Below are 19617 nucleotides of genomic sequence, written 5' to 3' on the forward strand. Positions count from 1 at the left end.
CGTCCAAATTCAGTCCATTGAAGGGGTTGTTTTGTGACGCCAGGCGACGTCTTTTTTCGACGTCGTCCGCACGTGTAATGTTGACGTCTGTCCACAAAAGTTCGTTTGTTGGAAGAAGGAAGGAGACGGGGTTGGGTTGCTGTGGATCGTGTGTTTTATTAGTTAAGTGTTTTCAATAATCGCGCTCGTTAAAGACCACTCTGGCTGCAGCATTCGACATGCGACTTATTTTCTGGCAAATACAGTCAATTATAACATTTTGCTGTATTACTACAAAATGCATAGAGTGGAGACCATTTTGAAAAAAAAAAAAAAAAAACATATAGCGTTCATTATCCCCACCCACATTAAATTTGGGCTTAATCACTGTTATTATTAGGGCGGGGGTCCGTGGAAATTTATTCTAGTGTCGACAAATTCACTTATGGCTTACTTAACATGTAAGAGAAATATAGGCTAGGCTACAAGTGTTTATTTCATAAATATGAATGTACCTCGCCTCTCCCGGACACTATCATTAGTCTACTACTTTGGCATATTTTGCTTAGCTGGCCAACTCTCAAAATCTGTGTGGAAGAGCTGCGGGACGCACTGGGCAGTGCGGAGAGAAAGCACAATGACTTTACTATGGAAGTAGTTGGCAGTGAAAATAACACACACCATTTTGTTTGACATCAATTGATACTCAATATTAATAAAATAAATACATTTAATGCCAGAGAATGTTGACTTTTCTGAGACCCTCTACTCTTCCCTGTGGATGATCTGTGACCTTTTTGAATTTATTAATTTTTTTAAACTGGATATTTGCAGTCTAACAATTGAAAATACATGTCTAAAAAATTCAGCCATAAAAACATATCAATTCGTTACATTTCAAATGTTCAATATTCGTTTAAAAAATCAATTTCAGAACTATTTAAATTCCACATAATATTAAATTTTGTTAGATTACACTTGTCAATAATTCAAATTTACACAATTCAAATTAAATATAATTTTATCATATCATAAGCTCCATAAAACAGTCTGCTTGCTGCATCAATTTAAATTTATTTGTAATATATTCAAAGTTCTTTATAATCCTATCTAATATGAAGACCATTATCCTTGACTGGAAATATCACAAATGCTCTGTGGTTATGAATTAGCATGTTCACACTAAAAAAAAACTCAGTGGTATTGGTTGCTTTGGGAATCGATGAAAAGTAATTTGAATATATTGTTTTCTATATGTTGAGTGTGTGGAAGACTTTTATTTTGGTATGATGACATGACGTCATAAGGCTGCACCGGGTCGCGTTTCTGCGTCTGTGATTCAAATGAAGAAAGGTTTGTTTTATATTTAAAGTGTTTAAATCGATATAAACCCTGTAGACAGTTTTACAGAGAAATGAATTACTTATTATTAAGTCCAACATGCTTTAACATTAATGAACGGTATTTTTTATATGAGTAAAGCTTAACAGAAAAGGTGCATTTAATTTCGCTCCCTATAGTGAATGTATTGGCACTGGGCAAGTATTAATGGAGAAACGGAGCTTTGCAAAGTTATTCACTGTTTCAAAGAGCTTGAATCATTGACGCTGACGACACATGCTGGTCAAAACTGTGTAAATGCAACGAGAAACACAAATAACTGCAGTGTTAATGAAAGTGTAGACTGTTAAATGCACTATACAAATCATTATTAAATAATTAAAAATAAAGTGTCTTTGTAATTCGAATCTTTGTAATTTGTGTTCTTTTATTAATTTGTTAGTTTTGAGAGTGTTTTTTTTTTTTTAAGTCCATAAGCTCTCACTCTGACTGACTCTCTTACCAGTGCACTGAACTACTGAACTAGAGCTGATATGCACACAGAGCTTGAATTCATTTTTCTTTCTGTTAATTATTCTCATCTTAATTGTCAGAACACACAGAAAAACTCCTGGTGAAGCAACTGAGATCCACGTGACACTATTATAAAGATGGCACTTCTTAAAGAGGAGAGTGAAGACATCAGGATTGAAGAAGTATTCAGAGTGAAAGAAGAAGATACTGAGGAACAAACAAAGATGGCGTTTATTAAAGAAGAGAGTGAAGATATGAATATTGAAGAAACATTCAGAGTGAAACCTGAAGATACTGAGGAACACACAGGTTGGTTTCATTATCAAAGCTGCATGATTTCTGCTTCATTTAAATGGGTCATGCATAGTTTTTTCCCCTTTAATATGCTCATATGATGTGAGCAGAATTTTTACATCAAAACAGCTGTGGCTCAATTGTAAGGGCAGTGACAGTTTTTTTTTCAGGGGTGGCTCGGTTTAAAAAAAATCCTACTTAAAATCTGAAGAAACTAATTTAATATGCATAATTTAATTTTGTAAAGCCTGCGTCGAATACCTTCAAACGAATGTCAAGTGGAACACTTAAAACAAATTTATTTACACCTCAACAAACACTGCCTAAAAACTGGATCATTTTTCCTATGTAATTTTATGAATTTTTGCAAGGCATAAATTCTCTTCCATAAACAATGAGTCTCCAACACAAACACATATTTCATGTATTTTGGGAGAAGTGGACGAATTTACTTGTTATAAATCTGACAGATACGATTCTCTGAATTGCGGTACGAACTAACATGATGGTGCCCATCGCGTGTTATAGATTTACTAACATGATCATTATAAAGACTTTCAAGATGCCACTTTGTTTGATTCAGTCATTCATCATGTTTTTATTTCCAATCAGTCGAAGATTTTAGACATAAGACTAAACATTCAAATCACTTTTATGCAAGCTGTGATGGCCAGATAGGCATGGTTGCTCTGACCATAATGTGACACCACACTGCATTTTACTATAAACATACATGGCGAAACCTTGAACTTACCTTTCCGCTTATTGATGATCTTGTTGATAATACTGCCACTATTACAAAAGCAATCGGTGCGACACCCGTGCTAAATGGCAATGTGAACAAACATAACTGGTTATAACTTTAGCCCTCTCTTACCCTAGATAATAACAATATAAATTTAAAATATATATTCATGAATTGTAATATGATTACATTTAATGTTATTTAATTTAATGTTAATTGAAATGTATTAAAAAATTGAATTTAAATTAAATATTTACCTCAGCCATGTCAAGTCATATTTATTTATATAGCACTTTTTACAATACAGATTGTTTCAAAGCAGCTTTACAGAGATAACCGGAAAATAATGCAACAAAGTTTGTTTCCAGGAGAAAATAGCGTCACAGTCCAGCTTAAGTAAGTTCAGTGATGTTTCATTTTTGTTGTAAAAAGTTATTAATTTAGTTTATTTATATATATATAGCCGCTCTGGAGTAAACCGTGATGTCATCCTCCTGCTCAGTTCAGTTCTCATGTAATGGTGTCAATGCAAGCAGATCAATATTATTGTTGAATATTAAATTAAAGGTTAAATTTAGCAAAGTCAGCGCTACTTTCACCTCAGTTCATTCAGACACATTGACGGTGCAATTACCAGAGGAAATATATTTGTCAAAATTTCTGTCAAAATGTTTAGGAATAAAACGGACAGATGAGATCAGAGAAATATTTTTTTAATTCTGATTAAGAGGTAGATTTTGACAGCAAGGCGAGTGCGAAACCTCCAGACTCTTGGAAAGGGTGATGATGTTGGTCTCTTTGCCACAACTGGTACCCAGGTAGAGAAACGTCCAATTTAGCAGAGTAGGTGAGCTCTAACTGGACGGATACCAGTAAGTTTACCCCTCCTGGACCGGGTCTCACCTTTGACAGCTTGAATTCTGGAGTGCAAAATCCTCCTGCATCTCCCATTAAGGTCCAGAGCTTCAAGATGTTTTTTACAGAGGAGCTTGTTGGAGGAAACGAACCGGTTTGCCTCAGAACTCCAGGAGAAGATGATACCAGGGGTGCAGGGAAAGATGGCAAGGTGGGTGTCAACTACCATCAAAGAAATGTACTCGTTCCTGGTGGCAATTCTTCTGATGGGAGTTCTCAGAAAACCATCTCTCCGGGATTACTGGAGCACTGACCCGTTACTGCAGAACAGGAGAGGAATGCCAGTTTGCCTTGGAAAAATGACGAAAGGGCAAGTTGAGTGCAGACAGAACGGAACACAGCTAGATGTAAAATGGCACGATAAAAGATGTTCTAATACTGGTGAGAGGAAGGTCAAGCCTCACTGTGTCCTTGAATACAACAAAAAGACAGTCAACAGGGCTGACATGGTAAAAGGCTTTCTTGAGTGGAAAACAACAAAGTGGTACAAGAAGATCTTCTTTTACCTACTTGACACTGCTGTGCTGAACAGCCACATTGTTCACCGCCAACTGTCAGGTTAGAATTTTACACAGCCATCTAAAATAACCATATCTTATATTTCATGCACATATTTACAATGCACATTAAAGTGTTGTGTTCAAGTCCACAACCATACTGTCATATACTTACCACTCTACTTTCTTTCTAACTCCCCACAAATGTAATTTACTATCCACAGGAGAGGTCATCTCTTCCCTGGAGTTCAGGACAAACCTGATGCTGCTGGAGGAGTTTGACAAGGGCCCACCCAAAGGGGGCCGTCCTGCTCTGGACACTCCTCTGCGGTTAACAGCGAGGCATTTCCCCACCAAAGTCCCGCAGACCATCGCTCAGGGCAGCAGGACCAGACGCCACTGCAAGGTCTGCCTCTCCAGCTCTCTGAAGACCAAGAAGAGGCGTCTCACGAAGTACATGTGTGTGCCATGCAACAAACCGTTGTGTGTTACTCCATGTTTCGAGGAGTACCACACTCTAAAAAATTACTGAAAAAACAACAACAAAAAAACACCAGTGACAGTCCTAAAAAATGCATGTAAATAATTTTCATAATTTTCAATAAGTTTTAATTGGTTTCAGGGAAAACATTTTTTTTACTCGATCATTCCTGTTAAAATATTTGCATTGATAGGTTTTATATGTAAATACTTTGTCATTCATCAATCATTTAGTTTTATACAAATAGTTTTGTTCCCTATGTTAAAATAGTTGACATTAAATGAATATGGTCACCATTTCATGCATTGTGCTTTTCTCTTTTCAGTATTTGTAATACAACTGATTATAATACATTATGCTTGTTACTAACAAAGCAAAGCCACCCCACAGTGTATATTTGACATCATGTACACTCTTTCCCTTTATTTGAATGCATTTGAGCAGCTAATAGTGAATAAGTAAAAGATACAACTTGTATTATGCTTCATGCTACAACAATCGGTGAAAATACAAAACAAAAAACAAACCTGAAACAGTACAAAAGCACACTATTGCAATATTAAATTAGTAAATCAACTCTGATGTCAGTGAATTACAATTGCGTTTTGTTAATGCATTTGTATAGTCTATGCATGTCTACAAATAATGTGGGCAGATTGAATCTAAACTTAAACATTTACTCACCAACTAGTCCTCGTGTGCTCATGAAATGCAGGGCAAGTAAAACTGAAATAAAACATCTGCATAAAGTGTTGATTGATGTGTTTTTAAAGTTTATAAATGTTTGCAGTTCATTTTTGTGTGGTTTTAGGCTACGTTTATACGGAAACGATCTGAAGAGAAAACGCAAAAGTGATCACTTTTTATTCTGCGTTTAGACGAGCGTTATGGGGGGGGGGAAATCTGCGTGCATATGGTGACGCAAAAGTGTGTGAAATTCAATGTAGTATGCACTCCAGGCGGCTAGGTGGCAATGTGAAGCACTGATCGGTGCCTTCACTGTCTAGCAGACTTTTGCGGTTTTACCGTTTAGACGGGAACGCAACAGTGGAGCGTTTTTAAGATTTCCACTCTGGAGGGTGGTTTCACTTTTTTGCGTTTTTAAGCCCCAAAAACGCCGTCGCCGTCTAAACGAAAGGCACATCTGATAAAATATTTTTACGTTTTCACCCGCGTTTCACAGATAAGCGTTGTTGTGGAACATGGCAACAAGCCTAGTGGCTAAATTATTTTAGTAGCCTGCGTATATAAGCTCCGATGTTATCAATTCTGTTTCTGTACACTGTAAAAAATAAATAGTTGAGAAAACATAAAAATATAAGGCAACTTGATGCAGTAAGACTTTTGAGTTGTCTCAACAATTATTTTTTAGTTCTTCCCAGTAATAATACTTTGTTTAGCCAACGTAAATTTGTTCGTTCATGCAATTTTGATTGTTGTATTTTGTGAATAAATATATTCTTGTCACAGCAACTGAAAAAACTATTACTATTGTTGAGATAATTGTGTTTTTTTTTCTGTTTCCTGGATGTAAAAAGTTTAATTGGTAAAATAAAGTCAGCACACTATCCTTTTTTATATATATATATAGTGATTTTACATCTATTTACAAATGACAAGCATGGACTTATTCCTTTATCAGTTTATTTCATTCATTGTAACAATTGCATTAAGAATGTAGTGAAATGTTATTGAAATCTTAAAGGGATAGTCACCCAGAAATTAAAAAATTCTGTCAACATTTACTCACCCCTCATGTTGTTCCAAACCTGTGCGAGTTTCTTTCCTCTGCTGAACACAAATGAAGATATTTTAAAGAATTTTGGTAACCAGACAGTTGACGGCACCCATTGACTTCCATGGTAGGAAAAAAAAATACGGATGGAAGTCAAAGGCTACGGTCAACTGTCTGGTTACCAAAATTCTTTAAAATATCTTCATTTGGGTTCAGCAGAGGAAAGAAACTCATACAGGTTTGGAACAATATAAGGGTGAGTAAATGTTGACAGAATTGTTTCCATTTAATTTCATTTTACTATCCCTTTAATGAACAATTTAAATAAAATGTAGACATGGAAATACTTGTCCAAATTTGCTTAAAATGCCTTTAGAAAAAAAGCATAGGCAAACAAGTCAATGCCAGATCCATAAACATTCAAACAATATCAAACTGCACTGAATTTGCAAAAAAAAAAAGAAAGAAAAAAGTATCATGCAATTTGGTTTTGTGATATTCATTAGCAATTAAAAAATTTTTTACATCGCAGCATAAATGATTCATTTTTTTAATAAAACAGACTAAACAGTTTTACTATTTGAAAAATTATCAATAAGAGAGTGCAGTGTGTTTCATTGTAAAAGAGCTGCAAATCTGTTTTAGCTAGAATTAAGAACAGCAACAAAAAAAGTATCCACAACACTGCATCTTTGAGCATCTTTGAAGTAAAACTGTCCATTTTAAACATTGTATAAAACTTGTTTTTAACCAACAATAGAATGCTTGGAAACTTAATCAACAGGCACCAATTATGCCTCACCAACATCCATTTGTTGCCCGATCTCCTTATCTAGTTTGATCTCCCAATCACACCTCCCGTCGCTGTTCCAAGGTTCTAAGGAAACTAATCTAATCGACTTCTTCACTGAACCGGAACTCCCCATAATCAGTCCAGCCGAGCCTGCACTTCACGCCAGTCCAGCCGAGCCTGAGACTGAGCGTCATGCCCGCCAAGCCAGAGTCTGTGAGCGTCATGCCCCGCCTGGACCGCCCGAGGGATGGTCTCCTGCTTCGCCATGGCCACCTCCTCGGCCTGCTCTGCCGTGGTCGGCGATCCCACGATCCCTGTCCACCCTCCGGTCACAGACTCCAGGATGGCCACCCCCCCTCCCGTGTTCTGCCTTCTACGGCGCGGTTCGCGCCTAGCGGGAGGGGGGAGTAATGTCACAGTCATCGTCTGCTCCACTCTGTCTTCGTCTGCACTACACTTCCCAGAATCCCTTGTGTCTTCACACCTGAACTCACTCCCTCAATTACCCACCTGTTCATCGTCTTAATCATCCGTGTCACCTGTGCTCACCTCATCATTGTTGATTTGTGTCTGTATTTAGTTTCCCTCTGTTCAGTTAGTCCTGGTTGGTTATTGTTTCTGTTTCTGTTTGAGTGAACGTCTTAATATTTCCAAATTTGCTATTAAATACTTTGTTTTCCTGGTATTCATTCATTGTGCGCTTTCTTCAGCCTAGAGACGTGACAACGTGTGTGTCTGTCTATCAGCTGGACCCGGAAAATACATAAAGTTGTGATCTCGCTCTCGTCTCTGATAACCAGTGTGCTTTTAAACCACAGACCATTTTTAACCTTGCCACAGACGTCTTTATCCACAAAATATAAATCTCCAATGCACGTTCATAAGATCACCATGTCGCATGTGTGTTATGTTGACGTGAGAGCAGACGTTCTCATCTGGAAGCGCTGCAGATGCAAGCTTCGTTAGGTTTTGGTTTGTTTTTTAAAATTGGTGCTTCCAGGATGGGTGAGAACACTGCTCTTGCGTCAACAACACGCATACGTCATCGTGCTCTCATGAAGGTGCGTTGCGAGATTTATTTTTTGTGAATAAAGACATTTTTAATTTGTTTTTCTCATAAGTTTTTAGCGTAACTTTACAAAATTTACGTTAAACCACTGTAGTCACATGGACTACTTCAATGTTTTTACTACCTTTCTGGGTCTTGAAAGTGGTAGTTGCGTAGCTGTCAATAGAGGGACAGACATCTCTGATTTTATTACAAATATCTTCATTTGTGTTTTGAAGATCAACAAAAGTCTTGCATGTTTGGAATGACTTGACCGTGAGTAATTCATGACAGAACTTGCATTTTTGGGTAAACTAACCCTTTTAGCCTTTTAAAGTCTTTAATACATACTTTACACTTCTTGAATAGCTCGGTTGGGTTCTCACGAAGAAACACAGGAAGGCCTTCCAAAGCAGCAGTCTTCCTGTGATTAACTATGTCTGTCGTCTTGATAAACATAACAAAAGAAACAACCGAATAGCCAAAGTATTCAAAACTGTATTTATCATCAGCCAAAGTAATACAGATCAAACCATCAAAACACTGAAATTGAACTTACCCTTTCATCAAGTCTTTCTAGGAGTGCATCCATGTAGTCTTCTTCACAAATGCGCAGAACAGATAGACAATCAGCTAATCAGCGCCACCTTGAAACAAAAAAAAAAGAACCTTAACTAACAACAAAGGACTTTAATACTCATTATAGTAAACATACATATTACTCGCTAATTTCAGTTTAGTTTGTCTTGGCTATTGTAGTGAAACTTTATCATGTGTACAATTATTTATTATTTAATCCTTGGCAAGCAATATTATTTAACAGAAGCGGGATAATATACTGAATTTGCGCTGGGGTCCTGATCACTTAATTGAAATGATCGAATTTACGATAATCTGCGTCTAGAGAACTTTAATGAGTTAATCTTTCTCTGAACAGTGACACAAACATAAAAAAAAAGTTAGCCACAAGCCCTAACGTTACATTAAAAAATTATGTTGATAGCAAATGTGCTTCCATGATATGTCTTTTAATGTATAATTATAATTACAACCAACATATGAGTGAAGACTTAACGTAGTTAAAATTATGCATGGATTATCCTCTATTTAGCTATTTGAATTTGAACCTTACACAATAATTATTATAACACCAGTGTTAATTTTGACAGCAAATTTCTATTTAGTTTTAGTCATAGTCTTTTGACTAAAATGCCATTTAGTTTTAGTCATATTTTAGTCATCTGAATTGTTTTAGTTTTAGTCTAGTTTAGGTGACAAAATACAACACGATTTTAGTCGACTAAAATCTAATGGGTTTAATTAAATTGAAATGCATTAATTTAGAATTTCTCTAAAATTTCCAAAACCATTATATTGCTCCCAGAGAAAACATCTATTAACCTGTTAATATGAATGCTTTTAAAGTTTTAACAAGCAATACAGACATAGATTTTAACTGCTGTGACATAAAATATCTTAAATTAAATGAAACCACTTCTACTAAAGTAGAACTCAGTCTTCTTTTTAATGAATGATATATGCATTCTTTATAACAACTTGCATACATCATTCGTTATTCTTTCAAGCATTATTTTTATTCGTATACATTATATATACTTGATCCTTGTAAATGCTGTGAATGGTTTTCTCTTTTTCTTTAGTTGTTTGATTAATATTAAGGGCACAGGTGGTACTAAGTTTATTACGTACTGTTACTTTAAGACAGAATGTGCGGATCCAATTGCACCAAACGCACATCCAATATTCTCACAATGTTCTATAAAGACATAAGTGACTGCGTTTAAGTGATTGCACTCCAAAAACGGACATATAGACAATATTGTGTGTATTTGTCCATTCAGACGCGAAAGAGAGCTCAATTCAGAACTCGCGCACTATATAGCTTTCTAAGTGCACGGCTGCAGCTTTGGGTGTGTGCTCGCAGAAAACCGTACCGAATACAGCTCTCTTTTGCGTAATCACTCTTATTCAGATCTATCCATATGTCTGCTCTTCTCTTTCTCCCAGATGTTTAGCGTTACATTTTTTTAATGTTTTATGAGACATGCATTAAAGGGATACTTCAGGATTTAGCATTAAGCTTTGTATTAGTAGAAAACCTGTAGTATTTTTGAATTACCGTGCTTTCTACCCTCATATCCTCCTGAGACGAGAGATTTATGTATTTTTTGTCTGGAAAAAATCCTCCAATGACGCAAAAATCGTCATTTTGCGTCATCGGAGGATTTTTTGGCCAGAGGCTAAAGACTACAGCCAGTAGTAGGGGCTGACCCGCATGTTTTCAACCCGCCCATAGGGGGTGGGATCTCACTCACAGAATGTACACATAGTGTCAGCCGTCTTTCTTTGGAAGCTAAGCTAGCAGGCTCTTGTTCTGTGGAGAAAGCTGAATAGTAGGAGAAAGCTGAGTAGTAGGAGAAAGCTGAGTAGTAGGGTACCATCCTCTTTTTCCCGGACATGTCCGGCCGTCGAGATCGTCCAAAATGTCTGGGATTCGGCTTTTGCTTTCTGCAGTCGCCATTCATTGTTTACATGCACACCTTTTGTTTCAATCTAACTGAATTCATTCCGATTGGTGAATCTGAATGTAGTGTTTACATGAACGCTAAACAAGTGATCGGTTGATGTGCGTTTTAACATTGCTAAGAAAATTCCCGCTCCTCCGTGAGAGATACGAGACCGGTGCGTCTCACAGGTGTCGCTCATCAGTAATCACGCCACCGGCCTCTCATCGTTCTCCCACAGCCCTCAGTCTCGTCCTGCTCGCCACAGTAAACATAATGAATGGCGACTGTAGAACGCAAAAGCCGAATCCCGGACATTTTGGGCGATCTCGAAATCCCGGGTAGACTCGAGTCGTCACGGAGACTCACTAGTAGCTAAGCCTTGTTGTTTAACTGCTGCGCTCTCTTACCGGTAGGCATGGCTTGGGAGTGGCCTCCTAGGGCAGCGAAGCAAGTGCATTCTGGGAGTTGTTGTCTTTCATCCACATAAGCCAAAAATACATTTTCTGGCTTTTCTCAGTCTAGAAAGCTCCAAATTAAAAAATAATTTCACATTTCTTCTACATAAATGACCCATTTTAAATACACATTTATCTTTCCAGAGGTGAAGTATCCCTTTAAGCGCATGCCAATGTCCTGCCCACAGGCATCTACCACAAACGCAGGACATATTCTGACTATCTTCCCAAATCGTCCATATCTAACATTTTCGTCTAGTTTTTATTTGTTAATGAAAATTTCAATAGATTTTCGTCATAGGTTTTTCCATTCAAAACTATTTTTTTATTTAGTTATCGTCTCGTTTTCGTCTGTGAAAAATGTCGGTGACGAAAATTATTCGTCAACGAAATCAACACTGAATAACACACCGTCAGCTCGGGAATATATACGACTCATTGAATGCATGAAATTCAAAGTAATATTAATACTCACCTACAGCCTTAGGGCAATATTTAGATCCTCGAAGAGTCAGGATGAGCGAACTCCAACATGCCATCGATAAAATGAGGAGCTAAAAAACAAAATGGAGAAGGGAAACCCTGTGCATTTGGCGCGATGTTCTTGCTCATCACGCATGCGCAAACTATTTAGATCTTAGCATTGCGTTCAACATAAAAAAGTTTATCCAGAAAACTTTGTTTAACATGTAGCTGTGACATTTTGGAGAATTTTGTTGGATTAACATGTATTTTTATGTAGATTCACAGTTATTCACAATTCCTAATATATGTGACTCAAAAAGCACAGTATGCTGGAAAAATGGTAATACATTTTTTTACAGTGTACCGGAGAATTTCTGTCCCTCTGAGGCTGCGTGTGAGACGGAGCAACTCATCCTATGCAGCCGTGCCTTATTCACTATTTTTAACGTGTTTTTGCAGTGGTGAACAATGTAGCCAATCACAGACATAGTTGTTGATTTTTTTAACGCAATGGTCAATCAGAGGCGTTTAAGTTATTCAGAGTCTAACCGCTCAAAACGCCGGAGCATTCAGTGTTGAGTTAAGCAGGCTTGCGAAACCTCTCATTAACAAACAAATGGTGCATCCCAATTCGCATACTTATGCACTATTCAATTATGTTTTTAAGTGTAAATAGTGAAAGTAGTGTGTTCACACTGAAAATTCCAAAAAGAAAAAGTGCACTTTAAATACCTGGATGATGCACTAAATTAATGGAAAAATCAAAGTGTTGGAATGTTTGACACTTCATGCACTCAAATGTCGCAGCTTTAATTACGTAGCCGAGGGGAGGGGCATCAGACTCCGATGTTGAGTGACAAAATAACCTTATAAAATTCATACACTACACAGATTCGTACATAGTGCATAGTGCGTCATTTGGGACGCAGCTAAAGTGTAGACATGATGTAAGTAAGAGATGTATTGTGCATTGTTGGCAGCTTCACTGATCATAACGGAACTTTATGAGATCGTGATAAACTGACAAAGCGACAGCGTTTTAGTGATTGTAAAGGGAGCGCTCTTGGCTCGCTTTCGAGGTTTCTATATAATCCATTGAATAAAACTAGTTTTTCATGCTGATATGAGGACCGATGGACAATTTTGTGCACTTAAACTTTTTTCATCCAAAAGTTTATTTGACAAGATCTAGATTTTTGATTACCTGTTTTGTGTATTTAATATTTAACGTATACATTATTTTTAATTAAAATTATACAAGTGCACTGATTGGAGAGGCTTGTGTTGTTCAATAAGTGTTTAATTTAAGCAGTTTTCTGTATCACGTCTTTTTACTTAACTGTTAGATTTTATGAGATAAAAAAAAGCAAACCAGCCAAACATATCATCTCCAAAAAAAAAAATTAATCGTCTATTGGCTGCCCTGATTTCTAAATATCGGCATCGGCCAGAGAAAAACCCATATCAGTCGACCTCAATTTGTAAGTGAAAACAGAGCTAAACGTCCTAAATTACCTACATGCTCTCCTCCAGGCCCTCCAGCGGTGAAGTATCAAATGACTGTGGAGTCATGTGACAGGCTCACTGCTTATTCTGCAGAATCATTTGATAGTGGATTGAAATAACGCTACAAAAACTACGCTGGGGAACCATACAGCAAATTTGGAACTTGCATGTGAAAGGGTTAATGCAAGGGGCTGAGGCGGAGCTAGACAACGTTATGCAGAGCACTGTGCAGAGAAAGAGCGAGAGTGCACCGGTGGAGCTGGCCATTGCTCTTGGCACTCATATCACTGACAGTTATACAGCCATAACCCTTTTTGGTTGAGGGCAAACAGACAGACTTTGGCATGTTTGTTCATTACAGGAGGGCATCATTGAGATGCAATAATTATAAAAGGAAAATGTTATCCTCACTGGAATTCTGCAGGTGAGCAGCGTTGGGGATCATCCTCTGGAAAGGCAATTCAACGATGAGCTGTAGATGGCTTCATGAAGACAACGCACTCCTGAAGTATCAACTAGTCTCTCCCCTGTGAAGGCCTCCTTCCCTTCCCTTTACCTCTACAGATAAAACGTTGTCAAAATAATTCCAGTTCACATGGTTATATGGAAGCGATAAATAATTCTGTATTATAAATTAAGGCCGGCCAAGTAATTTATTGAGGTCAGTTTGTAAAGAAAGACTACAGGCCTGCGCACATATATTCAAATGCGCATACCTATAGACTAAACCACGTAATACGCATGTGCACACCGTCAACGGTTTCACAGGTTTGCGTTTTTGAAGTTTGCGCAGAGATAATTTTTTCCTTTTTTTTCCCCCAAGGTTTGCGTTCTTGCGCCTCCAGGCACTGTTGTAGTGTGGATGAGTGGGCCGGAGCGCATTAAGGGGTTTCTGTTAGAACGGCGTAATGTTAGGGCCCCCTAAGTTAATAACTAATGATCTTTGCAACGGAAGTGAATCAATTAAAACTAACTTTAGCTGGACAAACACTTTATTCTAGAGCTGCTGTAAAGCCAAAACAATCTCTGTTACTTTAATTTCCTATTATTTCCTATTCCTATTACTGTAAAGCTGCTTTGAAACAATCTATATTGTTAAAGGAGAACTCCGGTCAATTTTAACATTGAGCTCATTTTTTTGTACATTTGGAGTGCTGTCAGTACAGAGAACAATGACAAAAATCGGTGTTGCCTACACCGTGTTATCCTCGTTTTAAAATTTGCACCCTGTTGATGCAGTCAGATTCACCCGCGTTCACTCCGAAGGAATCACTCACATGACCTGTGCACTTGTAATGACACATCAAGGATGTTAAGAGGCTAAAAGCAGGTTTAAAACTTGCCCCATTGAAGTCAACAGGGTGCAAATTTTAAAAAGAGGATAACACGGTGTAGGCAACACCGATTTTTGGCGTTGTTCTCTGTACTGACAGCACTCCAAATGTACCAAAAAATTAGCTCAATGTTAAAATTGACCGGAGTTCTCATTTTAAAAGCGCTATATAAATGAAGGTGATTTGACTTTACTTGACAACGTAGCTGTTTGAAGGAGAAAGATTCTAAGAGAATGACGTTTAGCACCACCTTATAATGGAGGATCCCACCTTGGAGTTAGGAGTTTCTGCATAGCTTCAGCTACTGAAACAATGTTGAGTGAAAAAATAAAGCTCTGCCAGATTTTGGAATAACACTAGTTGGCATTCCGGATTATCCACACGCAGCTGAGGAAGGCCAGAACAGTCATCATTCTCTCTTTCGGCATGCCCTTTGGTAGACGGTATCCCATGCTCGCGATATTTAGTGAGGTTTCGGGAGAAGGACAGGTCCAACTTCTCAATTTTCGCACACATATCTCCGCGGTAGGCTGCTGCCGGAACATGACTGGGACTCAATGAAATCTTTGAAGTTCCACAGGGCCTTCTGGGTCCGTTTCTCATCCCAGTATTTGATGTGTGGGAAGAACTTGAATTTGGCTAACCCGAGCTCCAAGCAATGGACGGGATCCAAACTCATCGACGTCACCATCTCTGCTGCCCTCCCGAAAGTGTGGGGGTAGCAGAACGCTTTACACTCACACACTTCCCTGGTAACTCCCCAACCGTCCGGCAGTCCACTAATTGACCCGATTGGATGCTCAGGCCCTTTCAAAGAATCCAACGGAAGGCGGTCGTTTCAAGTCAGACAGCAGAATCTTGACCAATTCCTCCCCAAGTCATCCTTTATCCACGTCTCCAAAGGAGGAGGAGAAGAAGACTCGCCCACACTTGTAGCACCAACTGGACCAAGGGCGAGAAAGCCCCTGAGCCAAGTTAGACTGTTCGGATTGGTCGATCAAACATGCATGACGGGATGACGCATACTGCCTCGATGTAGTGCAAATTGCCCGGCCAAAAAATAGCTCTTCCTCCGCTAGATCCAGCTGGAATGCCATCTAGCTACTCTCAAAGCCACCCAATCCTTTCTGTTTATGAAATAGATAATAGAGTGCGCTGCTGAGGTAAGTGGCTACAGGCTGGATGACATGACGCAGACCTAATCCATTTTCTTTATGTCTGAAGGGAATGAGCATTGGGACGGTTTCCAAGAGATGGTAGATAATTTGAAAGGGAACTAATAGCACTAGAAGAGAGATGTAATTTTAATTATTTCGTTTTCGTTTCAGTGCTACAATGGGGTTTAAATCAAGACTGAAATTGTTCCCAAATACTATAACTCTGCAAAACATATTTTAGACATAAAAAAGCTTGACTCAGGAGAATCGGTTTAAAGGGGGTTTGATAACTGCCAGCTTAAAGTAATTGGAACATCTCCTAAAGCTGGGGTGTCCAAACTGTCCTGCAGAGGTAGCTACAACTTGCCTCAACTCACTAGCCTAGATATTTCTAGTATGTCTAGTAAGACCTTGATTAGCTGGTTCAGGTGTGTTTAATTGGGGATGGAGCTAAACTTTGCAGGACAGTGGCCCTCCAGAAGCAGGATTGCACACCCATGTCCTAAAGAAGGCAAAGAGTTAACAATATTAACAAGATGTTCTGAGATAACATGTAACACCACTTTCAGGATCTTATTCTGGGTATACACGCCAAGATTTTAGCCCCAATTTTCACTTATAGAAAGTTTTGTTAAAATCACTGACAAATGCCCCAGATCTGAGGCAAACCGGCGCTTGTTCAAGTGACTGAAAATCGCATAATGTGTACGATCAAAGACGATCTGACGCTGATTCCTGTGAAATATTTAGCATGCTCATAAATATCTGGGTCTTTCTACAACTCAGAGTCCTGCAGTATGAGATGTATTTTGACTGGAAATGATGACCTACAGCCAATAATGGCTCGTTTCCACTGAGCGCTACAGGTTCAGTGCAGTACAGTACAATTCGGGACGGTAAATCCTGATCCAGCTTGTGTTTCCAACACCAACAGTACCTTTACTTGATAGGCGTGGTGTAGTGATCGACGTCTTTCTTTCTTGCTTCTCAGCATGTGGCTGTTTGTCACAAGAAGAAGACTGTTGCAATGGCATTGTATTTCAACTGTATAGTAAAAAATGGCGCCTCTTGTGTTGTCATTCCCCTTGTAGCACGCACAAGTGACGATTCTCTGTAAACCAATCAACTGGTCCCAAAAAAAGTGGTACGGTTCGGTATGTTGGTACCACTCACAAATTCTGACAGTCAAAATGGAAATAATTGCATACTGTACTGTACCGTACCGCTTGGTGGAAACGAGCCATAAGAGAGCAAGATACAGGGCAAGGGAATGTTCATGGGGAGGAGAGTCATAGACCTGCAAAAAAACATCAGCAAGCTTGGCTTCTGCAAGCAACCATTCTCTCCTTCTTATTCTTTTTTCTTTTTCGAAGACTTTGGATCGCAAGTTTCTGGAGGGCTACCTTTTTTAACAGGAAGAAATCCAATCTCTTGATCTTCCATTATTTCCTGTATCACTATCACTCTTGTATCATGTGTGATTGTTTGTGAAACTTACTTTGTAGACTAGACAGAGCTGTCGACGATTCTTCCTATTGAAATTTTGTGTCACCCCTTTTCACCGATGTAGTTTGTTCTTGGCTGTAGTTGGTAGGATCTAGCCTATATGTTTTTTTTTGTGTTGATGTTTTACATGTCTAATTGTTTTTAATGTCTGTTGCTTGGTGCTATTAAACTGGGGTTAACTTGCATTGGTCTCTTTTTGCCATAGACCTGATGCAGCTGAAAGAGGAGAGTCCAGAACTGAATGAAATGGAAGAGAAAGATCATTATGAGAAACATCATGATTTCATAACTGGAGACTTTAGTTGCTCACAGACTGAAAAAACTTCCTCACAAAAAAGAGCTCAACAGACAGGAGCTACAAGTCATTTCACCTGCCAACAGTGTGGAAAGGGTTTTATTCGAAACAAAAACCTTAGAGTCCACATGAGAATTCACACTGGAGAGAGGCCATTCATTTGCACTCAGTGTGGAACGAGTTTTGTTCAAAAAGGAACCCTTAAAAGGCACATGAGACTTCATACTGGAGAGAAGCCTTTCACATGTGATCAGTGTGGAAAAAGTTTTATTCAAAAAGGTAGCCTTAACAGGCACATGAGAATTCACACTGGAGAAAAGCCTTTCATATGCCCTCATTGTGGAAAAGGTTTTGATCAAAATAGAAACCTTATAGTCCACATAAGAGTTCACACTGGAGAGAAGCCTTTCACCTGCCAACAGTGTGATAAGAGTTTCACTAAAAAAGGAAACCTTGAAGTCCATATGAGAGTTCACACTGGAGAAAAGCCATTCATATGCCCTCAGTGTGGAAAGAGTTTTGATCAACAAGGAAATCTTGTAGTTCACATGAGAATTCATACGGGAGATAAACCTTTCACCTGCCAACAATGTGAAAAAAGTTTCACTAAAAAAGGAAGCCTTGAGAGCCACATGAGAATACATACTGGAGAGAAGCCTTACACATGCTCTCAGTGTGGAAAGAGTTTTTCTCAAAAAGGAAGCTTTAACAGGCACATGAGTATTCACATTTGAGAGAAGCCTTAAACCTGTCATCACTGAGGAAAGAGTTTCAGATTTCACTCGGCCTCCTGTTGTTCTAAACCCGTAAGACTTTATTTAAAAGATATTTTATTGTTTTACTTTTTTTTATCAGATTTTTATTTTACTTTTTTTCCCCTACTGAAAGTCTCAGCTTTCATATTCTGTCATGTTCATCGTAAAATTCATTGATACTTTTTTGTTTTATGCCTGTGGTAATTTTGAGTGAAATAAAGTGAATTGCACCTATTGAGTCATCAGATTAAATTATTGTTACACAGATAAAATATATACTTACACTATTACATATATAGGGTCACTAGCGAGAGTCAGTCTGTTTTTTTGTTGTTGTATTGTTTAATTGAGCTTTCCTGTTTATTTATTTATTTCAGGTTTATTTGACAGGGACAATGCACATCAATTATACATAGATGTACAATTTGCACCGCTATTGTACATCTACAGTCCTGGACTGGTGGTAAAATTGTCACCCTAAAAATATAAAAGAAAGACATGCATTATATTGCATTGCATATAATGTGTGCTGGTCAACTAGTCTAAAATTAAGAAACCCCTAGAAACCAGTAAAAAAAAAAAAAAAAAAACAGGAACAATGTGTGTACATCTAAGATAGGCTACTTAATGTATTATTCCAATATCCAAATATGATATTAAATCCCACAGAAAAAAGGGCTTCTATTTGTGACGTGCTGTCTTTGCATTTGAACATTGCACATTTTAAACAGGACACGCATTAGCTGAATAAATGTTAGCCAATACAAACATATTTATAGAAAACAGTTGACAATGAATAGACAGGAGTCCAATAATAGCAAAACAAATCTTTAAAGACGGATGGATAATACAAAATGCTTTCTGACATTTTGACAGAAAAAAACACAAGCAAGAACAAAATTTAAACTTAGCCCGTCAATTTTCATTTTACAATTATCTTCTCTCTCTGTGTGCGCACGTCTGTGTTTGTGATAGAGAGCTTGCGCAGGACTGATACAACAGTACTTTTTAATCCGTAAATAACTAACGCAATAGTTTTCATTCAAAATAAATATGTAACATAATTAGGTACTTTAGTTATAATTAACACAATAACATAACACATGCAGGCTACATTTCTCAACACTGAGAATGAATAAATAAATGCCTGTTTCTCCAGACTTGCGCTTATCAGTAATCCACAAATCACAGCACTTTCATAATCACAAAGCCATAGCGATTTCAAATTTATTTAGATTTATTGTTCAGCATTACTTTTTATAATTTGCATGGCTG

General features: G+C 38.0%; 1 protein-coding gene across 3 annotated transcripts; it reads left to right on the forward strand.

Moving 5' to 3' along the window:
* The first annotated feature begins 1262 nt into the window (after positions 1–1262).
* LOC311289687 (piggyBac transposable element-derived protein 4-like) lies at positions 1263–18575 on the forward strand. 3 transcript variants are annotated; one of them, XM_084407906.1, is made up of 3 exons: positions 1263–1332; positions 1914–2142; positions 4509–5280. In XM_084407906.1, the coding sequence occupies exons 2-3, from the start codon at positions 1971–1973 to the stop codon at positions 4814–4816; spliced, it is 480 nt and encodes a 159-aa protein (XP_084264032.1). In that variant the 5' UTR covers positions 1263–1332; positions 1914–1970; the 3' UTR covers positions 4817–5280. The 3 variants fall into 3 exon arrangements, with proteins under 3 accessions (XP_084264032.1, XP_084264030.1, XP_084264031.1); XM_084407904.1 differs by lacking the exon at positions 4509–5280 and adding an exon at positions 17498–18575 and having other exon boundaries at positions 1266–1332; XM_084407905.1 differs by lacking the exons at positions 1263–1332; positions 1914–2142 and adding an exon at positions 3340–4345 and having other exon boundaries at positions 4509–5060.
* The last annotated feature ends 1042 nt before the right edge of the window (positions 18576–19617 follow it).

Source organism: Rutilus rutilus (genome assembly GCF_951802725.1).
Source record: "Rutilus rutilus genome assembly, chromosome: 4".
Lineage (NCBI taxonomy): Eukaryota > Metazoa > Chordata > Actinopteri > Cypriniformes > Leuciscidae > Rutilus > Rutilus rutilus.

Coding starts and splice junctions, on each gene's coding strand:
- LOC311289687 (XM_084407904.1), top strand. CDS start 1,971: ATGGCACTTCTTAAAGAGGAGAGTGAAGACATCAGGATTGAAGAAGTA. Junction 2,143..17,497: donor AGATACTGAGGAACACACAG/GTTGGTTTCATT, acceptor TTTTTGCCATAG/ACCTGATGCAGCTGAAAGAG.